At 38.3% G+C, this 18,714-nt stretch overlaps 2 protein-coding genes across 2 annotated transcripts; both read right to left on the bottom strand.

The window, feature by feature from the left end:
- Positions 1 to 262: 262 nt before the first annotated feature.
- hpf1 (histone PARylation factor 1) lies at positions 263 to 7,900 on the bottom strand. Its single transcript, XM_085163245.1, has 8 exons — positions 7,763 to 7,900; positions 6,678 to 6,861; positions 5,555 to 5,741; positions 5,245 to 5,343; positions 3,447 to 3,600; positions 3,000 to 3,087; positions 958 to 1,130; positions 263 to 590 (listed from the first exon to the last, which is right to left on the bottom strand). The coding sequence occupies exons 1-8, from the start codon at positions 7,799 to 7,801 to the stop codon at positions 456 to 458; spliced, it is 1,059 nt and encodes a 352-aa protein (XP_085019371.1). The 5' UTR covers positions 7,802 to 7,900; the 3' UTR covers positions 263 to 455.
- Positions 7,901 to 8,198: 298 nt separating this feature from the next.
- On the bottom strand, positions 8,199 to 17,916 carry pde5aa (phosphodiesterase 5A, cGMP-specific, a). Its single transcript, XM_085163240.1, has 20 exons — positions 17,478 to 17,916; positions 16,539 to 17,205; positions 15,758 to 15,841; positions 15,532 to 15,612; positions 15,324 to 15,413; positions 15,078 to 15,230; positions 14,868 to 14,935; positions 14,619 to 14,767; positions 13,916 to 14,091; positions 13,748 to 13,798; positions 13,113 to 13,259; positions 12,201 to 12,329; positions 11,219 to 11,313; positions 10,964 to 11,051; positions 10,661 to 10,761; positions 10,479 to 10,556; positions 10,316 to 10,379; positions 10,139 to 10,213; positions 9,376 to 9,459; positions 8,199 to 9,194 (listed from the first exon to the last, which is right to left on the bottom strand). The coding sequence occupies exons 1-20, from the start codon at positions 17,753 to 17,755 to the stop codon at positions 9,027 to 9,029; spliced, it is 2,826 nt and encodes a 941-aa protein (XP_085019366.1). The 5' UTR covers positions 17,756 to 17,916; the 3' UTR covers positions 8,199 to 9,026.
- Between the last annotated feature and the right edge of the window lie 798 nt (positions 17,917 to 18,714).

Here is an 18,714-nt window from a genome sequence, read left to right as displayed (position 1 = left end):
TCATTTATGAACTCCCATACACAACACTGCCCTCTATTTCCACTCTATGGTATTACACCACCTGAAACGCATTGTTTCATCAGATTGCCTGCAGTCTGATCAACACGCAGTCCACCTTGATGATCTAAACCCAAGGCAAAAATTATGATGACTGCACAATTCAACTGTAAAGTGAGGTGGACTTTGGCTCAGATTAGGCTGCACACAAAAACCAAACAGGTTAAAAAATAAAATAAAAAAATTTAAAAAGTAGAAATATATATTTTAAAAAAAAGCTTTATTGAACAGCTACCTTTTACAAACAAGACATCACTGAACTGTTTCCAGTTAGTGACAGCAGCACAAATCCACCAAAAATATCAGCAATGACAAACAACAGAAGACAAGAACACATGGTGGGAAAGCTTATAAAGAGCCTGATCAGAAATGTACTTCTGAATATTTTTTGTTTTGTTTTAATGTGGAGAGAGTTGGTCTATGTTGTCATGGATACGACTTGACAGATGGGTCTCCAAAATTTCCCCAAACAAGTTCCTTTTCAGTAAGTTGTAAGCCATGGGCAAAAGTTGCTTGATAACCTTGTGGAAGTACTGTAAGAGAGAGAGAGAAAATCAAAGAGAAATGATTTATATCCCCAAAATCCAGTCCTTAAAAAGTTTTGAAAATTCAGTTCTTTGTATGGGCCAAAGCATTAGTTCCCAACTTACATTTATTCTATTTAACTTAAATGTATGTGCAACATTAAACCACTAATAGTTATAGTATAGCCACTAAAAGTTTGATGTCCCCTGTTTTTGATTTTTTTTGTTTTAAATATGTCAAAGAATTAAAACTATCCAATTTTAAATAAGAAATAAGTCGAAAAGAAAAGTTCTTTTTATTTCATAAGTCATCTCAGAAATCCCATCAAATCCAAGAAAGATGATTGCTGAAGAAGCAGTGACTTAGTATACTCACATGAGATCCATAACAGAAGAGGTCTATTCCCAGTTCATAACCCATGCCATAATCGCACTCATCATTAGCAAACTGAACAAATGTTATCATTTCCTGGATCGGTCCAAAAGCTTTGACGCGTTCTTCATCAGTCCGTGCTTCGACAATGGCTTTACAAATTTTCTTGAGACCAGCTTAGACACAAGGGAAGAAACAAATTTGTTATGGAGTGGAGACAAAAAGAAAATAAATAAATCTCTGCAATCTCCAAAAGTTGATTCTGTTCATCTGGAGGTAGCGTTTTCAGTGGGAGAAACGTTTTGTCACTCATCCAAGTGACTTCTTCAGTCTCAGCTGACTGGAGGTTTCCCCAATCTTATAATTGTATGAGTTCCGGTCAATAGCATTGTCTCTTCACTTGCATCCCAGTCACGGAAGCGTTGAAGGTAGTTTGTAAGAGATTACAGGATGACCCCAACCTCAGCAACAGGACCACTCTCAGCACTGACCAAGTGTGTTTGCTGTTGGAACTGTATCTTCATTCCACCTATTTCACATACAAAGGTCAGTTTTACAGGCAGAAACATGGGTGTGCCATGGGCTACCCAGTTTCACCCATTGTGGCCAATTTGTACATGGAAGAAGTGGAAAAGAGGGCTCTGTTATCCTACCCTGGAACACCACCAAGTCATTGGTTCAGGTAAGTGGATGACACCTGGATGAAAATCAAATCTCAGGACGTACCACAACTCACGGATCACATTAACTTGGTGGACCGACACATCAAATTCACCAGGGAGGATATGAAAAGTGGCAGGTTAGCCTTCTTAGACTGAGATTTCCATCAGTAATGGGGAACATCTAAAAGCTGATGTGTACCGTAAACCTACGCAAACAGATCAGTATTTAAGGTTTGACTCTCACCATCCACTGGAGCATAAACTGGTTGTCATCAGGACGCCACAACGTAGAGCCAACACAATCCCCACAGACACAGCGGCCAGGGAAGCAGAAGAACAGCACATCAAGAAGTGCCTGAGTAAATGGGGTTATCCCAGCTGGACTTTTGTCAAAGCTGGAAAGGCGCCTAAAGAAAGTTCCAGCCAATCCAGGAGAGAAGGACAACCGCTGACTAAGCGAAAACCTGTAGTGATCCCATATGTGTCAGGAGTATCGGAGCAGTTGAGACGCATGTTTTCTAAACATCGTGTCTCTGTGGCTTTTAAACCCCAAAACATGCTGCGCCAAAAATGGGTCCACCCCAAGGATTGGGTCCCCCGACACAAACAGAGTAACATAGTGTACACTGTTAAGTGCCAGGAGGATTGCCAGGATTTATACATCGGGGAAAGCAAACAATCTCTGGCGAAGCAGATGGCACAACACAGAAGAGCTACCTCGTCAGGCCAGGACTCTGCAGTATTCACACCTACAGGGAGAATACTCTTTCAATGATTAGGATGTACATGTCCTGGACAGGGAAGAACGCTGGTTTGAGCGCGGAGTCAAGGAGGCCATTTACATGAAAAGGGAAAAACCATCTCTGAATAGAGGAGGGGTCCTAAGGGTACATCTTTTGCCATCTTACAATGCTGTGATTGCAGCCATTCCCCAACTCTCTGTGAATGGTACTCATGGCCATTGATCAGTGATCTTTGATCGGTGGTTGTTGATCAATGGTCATGAGAATTTGCATAATCAAAATGAAGGAACTGACCTCTCAGTCCATTTTTCCTTCAGTGGGCTGGTTTCAGTCATTATGCAAATGTACTGGTTATAAGATTGGGGAAACTTGCAGTCAGCTGAGACTAAAGAAGTCACTTGGATGGGTGACGAAACGTTTCTCCCACTGAAAACGCTACGTCCGGATGAACAGAATCAACTTTTGGAGATTTACTTACCTGGATGATTGAGAATGCATCAAGACATCTCTGCAATCTATATAACCAGCTTATTTCACAGAAGCTAAATTCCTTTATCAAAATTTGTTTACCTCACCAATGAATAAACAAAAGATAAATGGAAAAACTGGTGTTAAAACAACTTTAAATTTGTAAACTCACCATCTGTTTCTGGAAGTTCCCTGTATCCAACATCATTCTTGTCTACAGGTACAACAATGCCCGCGCCGTGGAATGTCTTTGTTACGACCTATAGGGTGTAAAAAGTTTTCAAGCATCAACTTTAAGAACACTTAAACACTTTTTTTCATATCTATATATTTAATGCTTTTAAAGCAGCATCACTGTCTTGTAAATGTGGAACAGTCAGAGCTACCAGAACTTTTTCTGCAAATGAAATTGGACTTGATATTTTATTAAGATGTGTCAGGGATTAAATGTGTACATCAATGTCTTTAAAGAAGAAAGTGAAGTTTCACTCATCCGGTCCACTTAAGATCAAAGTGGGCTATATGCGACCCTAAATGCAAAATGAGTTTGACATCACTGATTTAATGGGTATTACAAGCGAGGTCTTGGTCATTTTTTTTGTTGGCGTGAGCATTTTACCTTCTTGTCTCTCTGCTTCATGTCTTTGGTCTTCTGCTCTAGAGAAAAGCCCAGAGTCTGTGCTTTGTCTCTCAGCTTTGCCTCCAAGGTTTCCAACGCCTCATCCCCAGTTTTCTTACTGCCCCTCTCTTTCCTCTTCCTCAGCAGATACAGGCTGATGGAAGTAAGAACAGCAAATTACAAGACAAAAAGAAGTGATGACAGAAAATTTCATGCAGTAATGTACCTCCACTCTCAGACATGAAGTAAAAGGAGGAAAGACGAGGGCATATTATGAAAAGTTAAGGATCGCCCAATTTGACTGTTTATTTCTGTAAGCATCAAGTTATTGATGGAGTTTTAAGTGGCCAACAAACACAAATAAACCACAACATTAAAGCCACCACCCTAATACTCTACAATTTCCCCTTGTGCTGAGAAAACACCTCAGTGGGTCAGAGCTGTTGAGGGGTGGACTCAACACAAGACCTCAGAAGGCGTTTTGTGGTATCAAGCATCAACAGATTAGCACGACTTCCTTTAAGTCTCCATGCACTCGAGTTTTTTTTCCCAAACACATTCAGATGCTCAATCAGACAGACACAGAAATTCAGTAAGTCAACTTGAAACCTTGAAGCTTTTTTCATACTCCTTAAAACATTCGTGAACAGTTTTTGCAGTTAAATGTGGTGCATTATTCTACTATTGTTCCCATGAAAGTTTATTTGTGGTCTGAAGGTTTAGGTGGGTGATATGCATCAAAATAACAACATCCACATAAATACACTTTTAGTAATGTAAGAGTTCAGCAAAGGTACCCTGACTGATCTACAGCTACAAAGCCCCAAACACAACAGGATGCAATGCACTGATGATTCTTGCAACTTTCTAATAGTGCTGGATGATAAAACGATTACAATATTATTTCGAGAAAATTTTTTTTAGACCATGATAATAAATGTAGGATCAGACAGACAATACATATAGCCTATCAGACAGTATTGTAGGGTTGGCTTAACGCCACAGCAGTCAATCATAGTCAACATGTTGCCCATTCCCTCAGAAGACGAAAAAAATTACGAAAAACGAAAAACATTACTTGCTAGGACTTGTGAAAAACATGTCAGGCAACTAAGATGTCTTTGTGAGCAGTAAATAAGAAACACTGTCAGTAGTCTGGGAATGGTTTTCTCTATCAGATCAAGCACAGATAAAGCCAGTGTGCAAGGTATAGCACTCACAGGTCCCGACAAAGTCTGGTAACATGACATACCACCTTCATCAAGTATTTCACAATAATACCATTCAAACGAGCATGATGGAATAGTGGAAAGTCCACGCAACAGGTTTTCCTAAAAAGAGTCTTCTTGCTTAGCGTTAAATCTGTATCCCTGCCACCAGTTCACCAGAAACTGAAATTGTTCAGTAAAGAAAGAAAAAAAAATGTGTGATTTTTTTTTTTTAATCCATATCGCCCAGATCTACCTTCCAGTACAGCTGATACTAAGCTCTTCCTGATTTTCCTGAACATAAAAAACAGTTTTCATTTCTCGTGCTTTGGAGGCTGTGACCTTGTTGCTTTTTCAGCATTTGTCCCCCTTCAGATCACTTATAGAACCTGTTAAACAGTACATACCTAAACACTACATTTAAAAAACAAAACAGTTTATTGTGAAATGTGATGTGGGAAATAAAATCAGCACCATCAGTGGTCACTAATGCACAAGGACTTTGTTCTTGTGCCAAGAATTTGTTTCTTAAGCTGGAAGTTGGATTATATAAAGTGATATATGGTGAGTTTGTGGTGGTTAACACTCACTGGACTGCAGCAAACACGTTGTCCCCCATCTGTGTTATAGTACAGCCCTTCTTGGCTTCATTTTCCCCAACAAATGAAGGGAGGGAGTCGGGAGTATCTCTGGCGGAACAATGAAATTCAGTAAAACAAAACAACAACAAAATCAGAACCACCTGTGCTCATGTACATATTGTTATCACTATTTTCATATTATTTCACACGATACTCTGTGTCTTCTCGGTAGAGCAAATGTTGGAAGCAGCCTTTGGTGGAAGCTACAAGATTCTAATAAAAGCCGATAGTCACACACTTCAGATGTTATGTTCTATACCTGTAGTAACCAATGTGATGCTGGCTGTCTTCACTCCCTGCGAGTATGGTCTGAAACTCTGGTGGGTCATAAAAATATCGCCAGTGAAGGTGGAAGTTCGGCTGGGAATTCTTGGAGTTTTTGTGAGCTCCTGCCAAAATATCAAATGGTCCAACTAGCTGCAATCCCAGAGAGTCTTTCAGAGCACCTACAGAGAGTGACAATATATTGATACAGAAACGAGCTGACACAGAAGCAATACTTAAGTGCAAATTATTGATGAAATATTTTACTATAGACACACGGTTTTGTAGCACATATCTTATACACCACATAAGTATCTGAGATGGAAATTTTTCACTTAATGATAAAATGAATCATCTGCACTGCTCAAAAAAACAAAAACAAAAAAATCTTGATGAATGAAATAAACTTAAATCTGAGAACAAAACAACACTCAGTGGAAACAAATCATCCACTGTTTTAGGGCTGGATTCAAAAATAACAACAAAAAATCAAAGATAAAATTGTTCAGGTGTTCAGTATATTTGACATTTTACAGATGAAATGATTATTGACTGTCAGCTGCTGTACTCTACTGCAGCATGTACACTACCACTCACCGCAGCACCTTCAAGAACATCTGCGGAAATAGAAACAGAACTGGAACATATTGACTCATTACAAATTAAACTTGCATGAAGTCAGGTTTTGAGCCACACACGCTAAATGTGGGTTTACAGTTAACACCCAAGTGTTAACCAAATGCTGCTAATTTTGTGTTTGTGAACTAAATCTTTTAGCTAGCTGTTACACTGGCTTTTAAAGCACCATACAGTACTACAGTATTACATACGTGATGCTTCTGTCTTCTACTGTGTCATCTGTTTCACACCTGTATTACAGCTCCTAAGTTCATTACAACGATTGAGCATCTAATAGCTAAAAAACAGTTTTTGAATTTCATGTTTAAGTATATTTAATAGGAGATCTGTTCATTTTGAAGTCCTTAACCACCGACTGTCACGTGGAATTTTTTTTTGCTTTGAATTACCTCGTCTTTAATGTTCTATTAGACTGAAATACTAAGCAGCATTAAATTCAGCGGTTCCACCCTATGAAGTCTAGTACCACATCATCATACCACAGGGGTTGTCAGTGCAAAGCTCGCTGCAGAATTCCCAGAAGTGGTACAGATCTTCTGGCATTTGAAAACTGTACAACTGCATCAGCTCATCACGTTGCTCTGATTTCACTCCCGATGGCGGCACATCAGTGGATTCTTCACTTCGAGCTTTCTTCACTTCTCCATTATTTGTGCCTTTTTCCTAAAGACATGAAAAGCAGGGGAACTCCTCAGCAATACTCCATAGTAAGTTGCCTATTTATGTATTATATCAAGCTCCAAATATCTCATTTTGATACAGCTGGTTGACAGTAAAACATATTGTGGATACATTGAACCAACCACTATATTATTATAAAAAGAAGCCCCCCCTCCCCCCCCCCCAAAAAAAAATAATAATTATATATATATATCTATATATATATATATATATCGATAAAGGTTATTCAAAACACTTCTATAATAATCATTGAGCATCATGGTCTCCACAGAAGTAGGTCAATATTTACTGCGTGAGAATTAATGCATCGACCTCGCATCAGCAACTAGTGTACAATAAGTACAGCTGTGTCCACTGCCTTGGACTCTGTACCCTGCAGTGGCGTGTACAGTAGGAGTAGGGACCGAAATCTTTTCCAATAGTTGCTCGCAACCTTAGCAAAACAATTTTATGGGGCCATTTATTGGTGTTTAATGGATAAAGGCACCAATCAATGAATCAATCAATGAAGACACCCACAGTGCGCTTGCTGATGCCACACTACACAATCAGTGAATGGGAACGACGTACGGATATTTCCTAGCTAGCATAAAGGTCCAGTTATGGTGCAGTGCTTTCCATTTAATCAAAGCCAAAGACCCCATTCAGGTATGTGCTGTTAGCATCGCTGAACAAGCTGCTTTGTGGGACCAGCCTGCAGAGCTGCTGCCATGTTGTCGTGTTATCCACTGCTGCTCGGTCAGGCTGCTAAACACTTCTTCACACCGACTTTAACGGCAGCTGCTCTGCTGCACACAGAGCACGGCGTCTCGTTTGGTAAGGCTGCTGTTTTAAACGCATATTCCTGCACCAAACACAGCAGGTCAAAACAAAGCGTATTTACCTGAACGGCTTTGTGTTTTCTTTTTGCGCGCCCTGTCATTTTATTCCTCTTTTTCTCCGTTGAAGTCTTCTTCTGCCAGTCAGCGTCGAGCCGTCGGCAGCAACAGCGCCCTGTTTAAGAGCACCAGTGCCACCCACAGGCCTGGAATGCAAACGTCCATTCCCCTAAATAATCCAGGTAACAATAACAACAACGCTAATAATAATAATAATAATAATAATAATAATAATAATAATAATAATAATAATAATAATAATAATAATAATAATAATAATAATAAATTGGCTTACTATACACTCATCTGCCCCTTTTGCCTCTACAGTTCAGCTAAATAACTACTTACTATTAACAAGGTTATGCAAATCATATAGAAGGTTTGTAACAATACTTTGAACATTTTAGGCTGGATAATTATTTAAAATGCATGCTGTATATGTGTGGTGAACAATATCTTTATTGCTCAGTTTCAGATGGTGGAAATAACATTAGTTGTTATCAGTTCTGCTAAATTTCAAGATAACCTTGTAAGTCAGAGCCAATAAAGGGGAACAATTAATAGAATTAGCACAGGGTCAAAGTGCTCCAAAGAGCCATTATGGAAAGAAAGTCAAATCAGATCAAAAATATATATATATGTAGATGTCAGTAATCTAATAAAATAAGTAGTTTAATACAAGTTCACAAAATTGATTATGCTACTGATCCCTGTACTAATTTGATGGTATGCGGAAAGGAAGCAGTACATTTAAAAATACTTATGCATTTGAAAATCCGGATACAGGTCTTACGAAACTCTGTGTAGCACAGATAAAAATACAAATACAGATATGGTGTGCAAATAATCAACGTCATTTCTCAGACTTTCACACCTTCACTGCTAAATAAACAGATTAATGTAGGATCAATGCGAAGGCAGAGCAGTCCATCCCCTAACTTAACACTCCATACAGAGAGAACATAAATGTGAATGTAGCTTTTAATGTAAAGTACTTTGAGAAGCTATTTAGTACATCTTTACATACAGTAAATGCATTTCATTTGCTATTATATTATACGTGGCACAATAAGTTATTTGCATTACAAGTGCAGGAATAATCATAACCGTGAGGGCCACTGCATAACATATTAACCAGTTTGCTCATCTAAGTTCTGATGTGTGAGCAATAGATCAGTCTTCACTTAGAAGAATGAAGATAGAACATATGAGCAAGCCTCCTTTTAGCCTCTGAAGCCACATGTCTTCATCTTCTCTCCAGTCCGCTGCTCATTGGTCTGTCTGTGTCTCTCCCTTAAAGTCTTCATGCAGTGATGGATCTGTACTGTTTTCATTGTTTTCTTTTTCTTGTTCATCAGCAAGTTGCAGCCAGTTTTCTCTGTTCTTCTTACACCCATTTAGCAAAGGAGACCAGGAGTCAAACAGTCTCGATACAGTCTGAGGAAGGCAAAGACAGAGATGGGATTGTTGATAGAACAGTGGAAATTACAACGGATCTTAAGGGAACAAGATGGCAACAAGGTGGATTCTGTGATGAAATATATAAGGATACATGCATGCAAGTAGAATATACAGTTATCTACACATTGCTTACACAATACCAATAGTAATAACACACCTTATAGAGTGGATAGCAGACCTCATCAATGTATTCAACTTGCATATACGGCAGTTGAGTGCTGTTTTCTCTGTTCATTATGTCCTAGTGAAAAGTAAGCATAAACTGGCTGTTAAAAAGCACTTAAAGCACTTACAGAAGATCAGATAGAATTGCAAAAGTATGCAGTACTTGAATATGAACATTTATATATGAAGATTAGTTCAACCCCAAACACTGCAAGCTACATTAAATTTACTTCACTCTGAATGGGGAAAAATGCATCAGAAATACACAACAGGCTTTATAAAGCTTTATGTATTCAAAGATATTGTTATTTTTCTTATAGTGTAGACAGAGTAACAGCAACATTTTATGAAAACCCCTTTTTGAATCTGTGTAAATAAAATAAGATTTTTTTTAAAGCACAGTGACAAAAATATGAAGATATTCCAAGACATACCAGTGTTTGTGGTTATGTATTTTTTCAAAGAACAGTCTTTGTCACTGTGATACTGTTATACGACGGGGTAGATGCAATTGTAGCGCAACAAGAAATAGGACAACAGCATGCCTGAAGGGCTTTTAAACTTAAAAACATTTATCATGAGACTAAAACAAGATATTCACAAATGATTGGATTCTTGTTAGATTCCAATCATGAAAAAATAATATTGATTTAAATTCCTTTTTATGTGCGCACACTTTTTTTTATCCAGATGTGAGTTCCACTCAACATTTTCAGAATCCTTGGCACACTACAAATCCTGCAAGCTCCACTTACAATGGGTTTGATTTTGAACTCTTCCCTCTCTTTGTCCCCCTGTGCAAAGAACTCCATGGCAACCAGACTGGCAATCTGTTAGGCGGAAGAGTGAGGTTAAGGTTGCAGTGAAAAAGGATTGAGAGATGAAGCATGAAGTGTTTCATTTTTCATTCAGAGCTACTTTGTGAGACCTACTCTTTTTTGTTCAGGCCAAGGCTTTGTGATAGCAGAGAGGTCACTGGCTGTCATCAGCATTGACCTGTGGGGTAAAGTAATAGCTTACAACACAGCGCATTCTCTTGGTTTACCGAGCACAACAATATAATATGCTTCTGATTCTAATTTATGTGATTCTCACCTGAGCAAGTCTCTTTGTTTCTCACTTTTCCAGCTCACTCCGCTTTTGTTAGCAAGAGAAAAGAACTCCTTTCTTCTTCTGAAAAAAAAATTAAAAACAGCCAGAAGAAACATGGGTTAAAATAAGACTGACTTAATGTGTAATCTATGTCTTCTATGACATTTTTAATGTTTCAGACGTACTCCATGTAGACGGTCAGGTCTGTGGCAAGGATTGCCCTTTTGATTAAGTGTAATAGAGCTTTGTGCTCTTCAGCAGACAGACCGCTAAGAATCTGACTCCCCTGGAAGATGATGAGAGAGAAAAAGAAAGTAAAGTAAATTGAAGACTACAAGTTCACACACAGAGATCAAAATAATCTAATTATGTCACAAGTGGAATGATTACAGAATAATAGATATAGTATATGAGCTTCATTTGAACGTCCTGTTGTGTGCATGCAAACATAACTTATAAGTTAAAAAAAAAGATTTCTTGCATCTTACAGTGTTGTTTAGGATGAAGACGCACAGGTTGTAGTGGTGGTTCTCAAGAGAGGAGTGTCCATATAACTGAGCTAAAGGCTGATGAGTCCTAAGAGAAAAAAGAAAGAAAGAATCAGGACTGAATATAAGTAGGCAGTGACTAATAAGTGTTATAGATAGTACAAATCAAAATAAATACACATAATTATGGTCTAGATAATTTAGAGTAAAAATAAGTAATGGAGTAAATGTGAGAGATGAAGAAGTAACATTTACCTTTCTATGAAGGAATTATTAACTCCTCTGTGATCGACATCATGATTCAGAGTGGCTATCATCAACGCTAAGATCTCCAGACGAGAAAAAATGGTCTAACATATGAATAGAAAGAAACAGGTTGTAATAATGAAGAAAATTATTTTTCTGCATTTTATAATTGATAATTTTTAAAAGAAAAAAATAATAATTGAGAAAATAATCATCTGCACATGTATATATTGCACATTTCATGTGCTACACAAAATAAAAGAAAGTTTGTATCAATAGGTGGCTCATGTGCTGTCAAAAGTCGATAATAAAAGTTTCTAACAGATAAGATGATAAAGGACCAACCCCAATTAAATCTCTAAATCATGTTTTTTTTGTATTTTAATTGTATTTAAATAATCTCTAATCTAAAAGAATTAAGTGATAAGACAGTAAAATGTTAGATAGTAATGTCATTTTCTATCTGAACAAATACTGATTAAAAAATGTGTAACTGTAATTCTACTATTCAATGTTTGATGTAAAAGAAATGAAGTACGACAAATGATACTTCCATTTTAGTGTTACTAATACCAAACTATAACAGATACAAATATGCATAACAGATACAGCCTGGTCCTGGTACAGAGACCCCCAGGGTGGCCATATTCCTGGAATCCAAAGAGCTTAAAACACTGGTGAGTGAATGGCAGAAGTCACTTGAGTTGAGGCATAGGCATGTGTCTGATTGTTACAGACAGCAGTTAAGAGGTTTTGGCAAGATCTAAAATTAATCCTCTTCCAAACAGTTAAGAGCGCTGAGTATGGAAGGACAACCCTGGCAGTCCTCAACTGACTCCTCCCAAAACTTCTGAGGACAGACGAAACTCCGGCGGCATTATGCAAATGTCACAGTGTGACTGTCACATGGACACATAGAATGGATTGTAAACAAAATTATAATAATAGCAACTACAGACCCACTCTGCTTTTACCACAAACTAACACTAACCTGGAGTTGGTCTGTTGCCATGAGCATTGCAAACATGCTTTGAGCAGTGCTCACTGCATGGTGCCAGTTGTGGTAGGGCACTTTGTTCCTGTAGCCACGTTTCACAGTCAAAACCCACTGGCAAAGACTCTGGAAGGATGAGATATGTAAAATTGATAAATAATAGAAATTGAGAATATTTAAGGTATTAGGTGATTCTATTGTGCTTTTCTAGTTTGTCAGTAGTGAAATTCCTGTAACTCAAAGAGACATATTGAACTACATATTGTCAAATGTAAGAGCTAATAAGATAACACTAAAATATCCATTATGAACTCATATTCTCCTCTCTCACAGGTCCTTTTCCCACTAACGTGATTCCTGTTTTGGTGCCTTAGATAAGGTGGAGTTAATGAAATGAAAAAAAGACCAATGCCAGTGAAACAAGCTTGAACCACCACAGAACCCCAGGGTTTCACAGTCCTTAACATCAGTAGCTACACAACAGGATTTTACCAAGAAATTCACAGATAATTTGCAGATGCAGCTTGCAGATTTTGACAGAGAAGCTTTTCTTCTTACCAAAATCTCTTTACCCCAACTTTTAAAATGGAACATTGTGAAATGCTTAGTTATTAAACTTTGAATTTTGTGCTTGTTCAAAAGGCACAAAGGCCAAACTGGCTTCACACTAACACTGATACAAGCACTATCCTGTATCCTGGTTGAAAAAAAGATGTAAAAGAAGCATGATGTGTATGAAAAAGGATTTTTGAATTTATGAATACTTATGAAACAAGCCTATTAATGTCATTTCGTTCTAACACAAACAAACAAACAAACAAAAATTAACTTAAACAACTTAACTGCCCTGTTTCCTCATTTATATGATAAAGAAAATAATGCTACTGATATTAATAGAACCTGAGCTACCTTGTAGTCTATGTTAAAATCCTGCACCAATTTGAGATCCAGGAACATGCGAATCGTGGATTGTGTTGTCGCGTCTTCTGGCACGCCGAAACCAGAGAAATGGAAGTCTAGAATATTCAGCAATTCAGCAGAAGGAATGGTGGCCTCCTAAAAACACAACCAATAAAAGAAATTGAAATGTACTCTTCAGGACGTTCAAGCACAAACACACACAAACAAAATAGAACTTGAGCTCTTTTCCTCAGTTTACCTAAGTGTGTAAACACAGAAAACCCATCTAGCTTTAACATGGGTGAGGAGGTTACCTTAACCTTTACACTCACATTCAGTGATAGCAGCTAATCAAGAGCTTTAAGTTGTTAGGGCATTAGTTCTACAATAGCATTAAAGCCTCTAAATCTGGCCTCTTGGAACAAAGCAAGGGTTGATTCCATGACTACTGCCAATGTGATTAAAAAAATAGGAAGAGTGGAGAAAGAGGGCATTTAACAGAAAGAACAAGGTATATGAAAGAAAAGGGAACAAATGTGTGCGCTATTTACTTTAAATCACTATTTACATGCACGATGCCATGCTGTAACAGGGATAAACTGGATAAAAAGAGAAAGGCTGATTTCTTCCAAAGAAAGACTCACCTGCAATGCCTGGATTTCCTGCTCTGCTGCAGTGATGTGGTAGGCAAGGACCTACACAATTACAATAAACAAAGAAAACACAGAAACAAAACTTTAATATTTGTTAATGTATGAATTATTTTTCTGACTCTTCTCTAACTTACTAATTGGGTGAGATAGTGTTCTCACCTCCTGTGTGACCTCTATACTGGCCCTCCGCTCCTCAGTGATCTGGACTGCCTGGGCATACTGTAGAGCCAGGCCACAGTACACTGCCAGGTCTTCCAGAAGGCGCTCGTCATATCGGTTAAAGGCTTCCATTTCATCTGAGTCTCTGCTTTGTTTGTTCATCAGCTGGCACACAGCTAAATGACATTAAAAGACAGATGGTTGTGTAGCATGAGCACAAAGTTCTTCAAATTATGTTTTTGTTTTTAACGCATAGTCTAGTTGCTTTCTGTGGTATAGCTGAGATGGGCAGCTTGTTTTTGGAATCACTGGGGAAAAAATCACAATAATAATCTCAGCATCTAAATATTCAAGTGGCTAGAAAAGATAACTGGATTAAAAACTGAAACAATTTTATAAGATCTAATTTGTGATGGAACAACTTGTCCAGATCTGGTCTTCTCAGAGCAGATCACAGTAAGTAGTATAAAGACTGAAAAGGTCTAAACAGTAAGTAAGGATTTCTAGCTGTGAAAGGTCACTGCAAATCATCTGTGAAACCTATTATTTTATATTATTTCATACTATTTTATTTTATATTTTAATAAGAGAGCTTTGTATACTGTGCTTCATTTGTGCTTGTCTGGTAACAGATGTGTGAAAGATTTATTTTCAAATGCTATCCTGTTTACAATGTTTACTGCCATTCAAGAAAGGAACTTACCGATAACATTTTCAGATCTCTCATTTCTAACTGGGCAGCAGATGAGACTCCTTTTCAGTTCATCAGAACTCTTCGACATATTAAGTGTTTCCATAGAAGTCAGGGTTCGAAAGGCATATGATGGATCTATATTCCTGAGGTCATGCTCCCTGAAAAATTATACTTTCAAATTACAAACCCCCCCAAATATCCCATATTTGTTTTAAAAGTAAATCAACAGCAAGGACTTGCAAAGTCTCTGGACAATACCTTCTGTAGATCTGGCAGGTTGATCCGAGCTCCTCACATTCCAAATGTATAACTCTTGAGAATAAAGTCTGTAATCAAAAGACAAAAATGAAAACCAAAAACAAAACAAAAAATGAAAACATTGTGCATGGCTAAAAATATTGTACTATATTCTGAACAGACAAAGTAATGGAAAACAAGGAAATTGAGCAGGATGTCAAGATAGTGTACCTTTGCTTCAGTGTCTGAAGCTTGCTCACTGGGGATAAAGATGGTGCAGTATTGAGCGTGTGTAAAGGGCATGATGGTGGCAGCCATCTTACTCAGCATAACTTCAAGGGAATGGTGCTCCTTTGATAGTACTTGTGCCATCTCTATCAAAGCCTGGACCACACACACACACATATGCATGAAGATATTACTTAGATATACATGTTACAAGGCATAAAATGATTTTAAACTGTTCTCTGGCTTTACCTTACTGCGTTTAGCCTCTTGTCTCGCACCTTCATACAGCTGGACATTATCCAGGACAGTCCCCAACACATCCATGTGATTTGACAACACCTTAAAACAAAATCAAACGCGAATTTATGGGTGGTAAGCATTAAGACAAGGCAAATATCTGACATTATAAATAATGTATAATAGAAAAAAATCTCCATACTAATGTCCAATCCCTCACCTTTTCATCAACGTTTGTGAAAACAGAACGTGATCCATCGCAACTATTTCTTTTGTTGATCATTAGCAGGACACCTAAAACCTGTTCAAAAAAAGAAAACGTTTTATTTTCATGCAATCTATATTTAAAATTCTGTTATGACAATGGACAATATGCCACTGAAAAATCCACAGGACTCTGAGTGTGCATTTACATTAGTTAAAGGTATTTGCAACGGCACACGTACCTCTCCCCTGTGGTTGCTGATAGGAACACTCAGAACCGTCCTGATCTTTGAATTTTGATCATTGGCTAAGTTGAATCTGGGGTCCTGTTGGGACAAATAAGGAAAACATAAGTGCATGTAAGATGATCACTAAATATTAATTACTTAACAGCAACATGTTTTAAACATATCCTATCCAACAGTCTTATGTATGTTAGATATTTGTGGCAACTGATTAGCAACAGACTTTAATACCTAAACTAACTTTATTCTCTTCATAACCCTTTGTTCTTAAGCTATTGGATTCATCAGCTTTAGCCACATCTGACCAAAAATACCCACACTTCTCAGGATGCTTGGCATCTACCAAGTTATTAGGGACAACCCATGCACACCCACGCTGACTGGGTTTACCTGGTGTTCAACTCTGCCAGGCACACATTCCTAATCACCTTACTTGTGAGGGCAAGAAGAGCTGCTGTGACCACCACCTGTAAGCCTTTTAGACAGCTTTGGCACTAATCTACGTTTGTGGGGGTGTATGTGTGGGCATGTGCATGGAAAGGACAGTAATCCAAGGTTTATCACTGGAAGCAGTCACTAAAGGGATTAAAAGAAACTGCGTCACCAGGGATTCCCTATCAGGCTTCTTCAAATAGCCATGTCATCATCTCAAAACAAACTTTCAGGAAATGGGTGACTCATTAAACACACAGTCCTCATTTCTGATTTTAAATCCCTCGCCTGTGCCCTGGAACATGGGAGTTAAGCCTACATGTACAATTATGACATCAAGATTTACCTCAGATGCATCTCTTAGATTTATTGGTGAAGCTGTAGCCATTACGCATCCCATGATCCCTTTTACCAGTTCTAGATGAGCTTGGCTGTATGGGTTTCCCTCATTCAAGTGCCCCAGTGATGTTAGGGCTATCACGTCTTCCAAGCTACTCCTTCCACCACAGTGTTTCCGTACAAGAGAGAGCGAACCACCCTCTGCTCCCAGTAGCTCCCCAACATGGATCACAGCCCCCTGGCAGAGCTCTGCTAAAGAACCCATACAGCTTAGGCCTTCTCCTAGGAGCCTCATCATCCAAGGGCAGCCGTCACCATGGCCACATGATGTGGGTGGGAAAAACTGTGGAGGGTGGGGTAAGCTAGATGAGCAGGGGCAAACGGGAGCTCGTGGTTGACAGGGACAAAACTGAAAACGGGAACAACGAGGTAAGCAGAGAGAGCATGGTGAATGGCTTTCTTTAACATCTGGACCAAAGTGGTCCATCCATTCAGGGACACTGAGATTTGAAGCGAGGCGTCTGTCTGTCAAAGTTAAAACGTTCAGGTCTGAGCTTCTCAATGGGGAAGAATTTCTCCGATAAGGTGCCTTCATGAGCGCCTCGGAATGATCAGAGCTCCTCCTTTGAAACCTTGACAGAAGTGGGGACATCTCTGTCTGTGGACAACTGACCCTGAAATCATACACAGATTACATGATTTATTTAAAAGCAAAACTAAAATAAAGTACTTAAAATTAGTATAATAAGTATTAAACGTATATGTGGAAACATAATTTTATCTAATGCAGCTTAAATTTTCATTACCAATAAAGTGTTCACCTTTACAAGCGTTTTATTCAACAAAAGTTTGTTAAAAACGTTTTAATCGCACATTATAATTTTGAGGGATTTGAGTATTTTGAGTTTCAGCTAAAACTGTAGAGGTATAAAATGTAAACTCTTACGCCGAGGTTCTGCGTAAAAAGTAAGCCCTTGTGAAGTCGGAGTGGTCATCCAACCATGCTTCCTCTTGGTAGCTTGTCGCACCATCTCCAAACTTCCTGCTACGCAACCTGGACCTTGGACTCCACAGTGGGGAGAAGAACCAACCCGTGCCTTGCACCATCGGCGAGTCGCTCACGATTTCCCTGCGGATCGACTCCGCGCCAGCGTCCGGAGATGCCCCAGGAGTCACGCTGCTAGGCTCCATGGACTCTAGCGCTTCAGAGTGAAGGCAGGGCATCCCCTCGCTCAGGTAAATCGAGAAAAGATCGGGTAAACTCAGTTTTTACGCCCAGTGAGCTATCTAAGAGAAACACCTCGAACGCGAGGAGGCAGAAAGTAAGACAGACTAACGACTTGCCTGAGAGCAGAGCATAAAGAGCCCGTGAAAACGATTGCGTCAAGGTAATCCCTTGACCTTTATTTAGCCGATATCCACTAAAGGAACCTAATTAAATGGATTTGCTCTAACCCACGGCTCGTACATGTTATGAACTCATCATTTAAATTTAACACCTGTGTCCAAGTGTCCAAAAAAGTAAATATCTTAGAACTAGGAAAACCAACCTATTGTGATATTTATTTGTACAATAACAAAAAAGCACCAACATGTCCTCATTTAAATAGTAAATAATAGGTTAATCCTAATTATTTGGCTTGAAGTACAGAACGAGCAATAAAACCAAGTAAAAAGGACAAAATATGGTTTAATCATCATAAGTACACAACATATTATGTGTTATTCACTTACGTGATGTGGATAAACTATAAATTAACCTTTAAGCTTTATATTAAAAAAAGCATGATAGGTGATCACATGATCAGCAAATATTTGAGCTTCGCAATGTAGACCTTTAGAATTAAAATAAACAACCAAGAACAACACAAACACAGTCAGATATCATTACAGATATATAGCATTAACTGGACATTAGTAGAGTATTTCACACTGTGCTAATATGTTACAAAATAGTATTTTGTCCTCTTAAACAAGAAATAAATTTTAGTAAAATGTAACTGAAATATATAAAATCAAATGTTTCTTTTACTTAAATAATTAATGATGGAGCAAAATAGGCTTGGTGTAAACTGAATACCAACTGTATACCAGTCAAGTACATTTCATTTAGCCAGATTCTGTTAAATACATTTATACGTGTAACATAAGTACAACATAACATAAATTGTACTCCTTGCAAA

The sequence above is a fragment of the Neolamprologus multifasciatus genome, chromosome 6 (assembly GCF_963576455.1).
Source record: "Neolamprologus multifasciatus chromosome 6, fNeoMul1.2, whole genome shotgun sequence".
Lineage (NCBI taxonomy): Eukaryota > Metazoa > Chordata > Actinopteri > Cichliformes > Cichlidae > Neolamprologus > Neolamprologus multifasciatus.
This window is presented reverse-complemented; position numbering and strand designations above follow the sequence as displayed.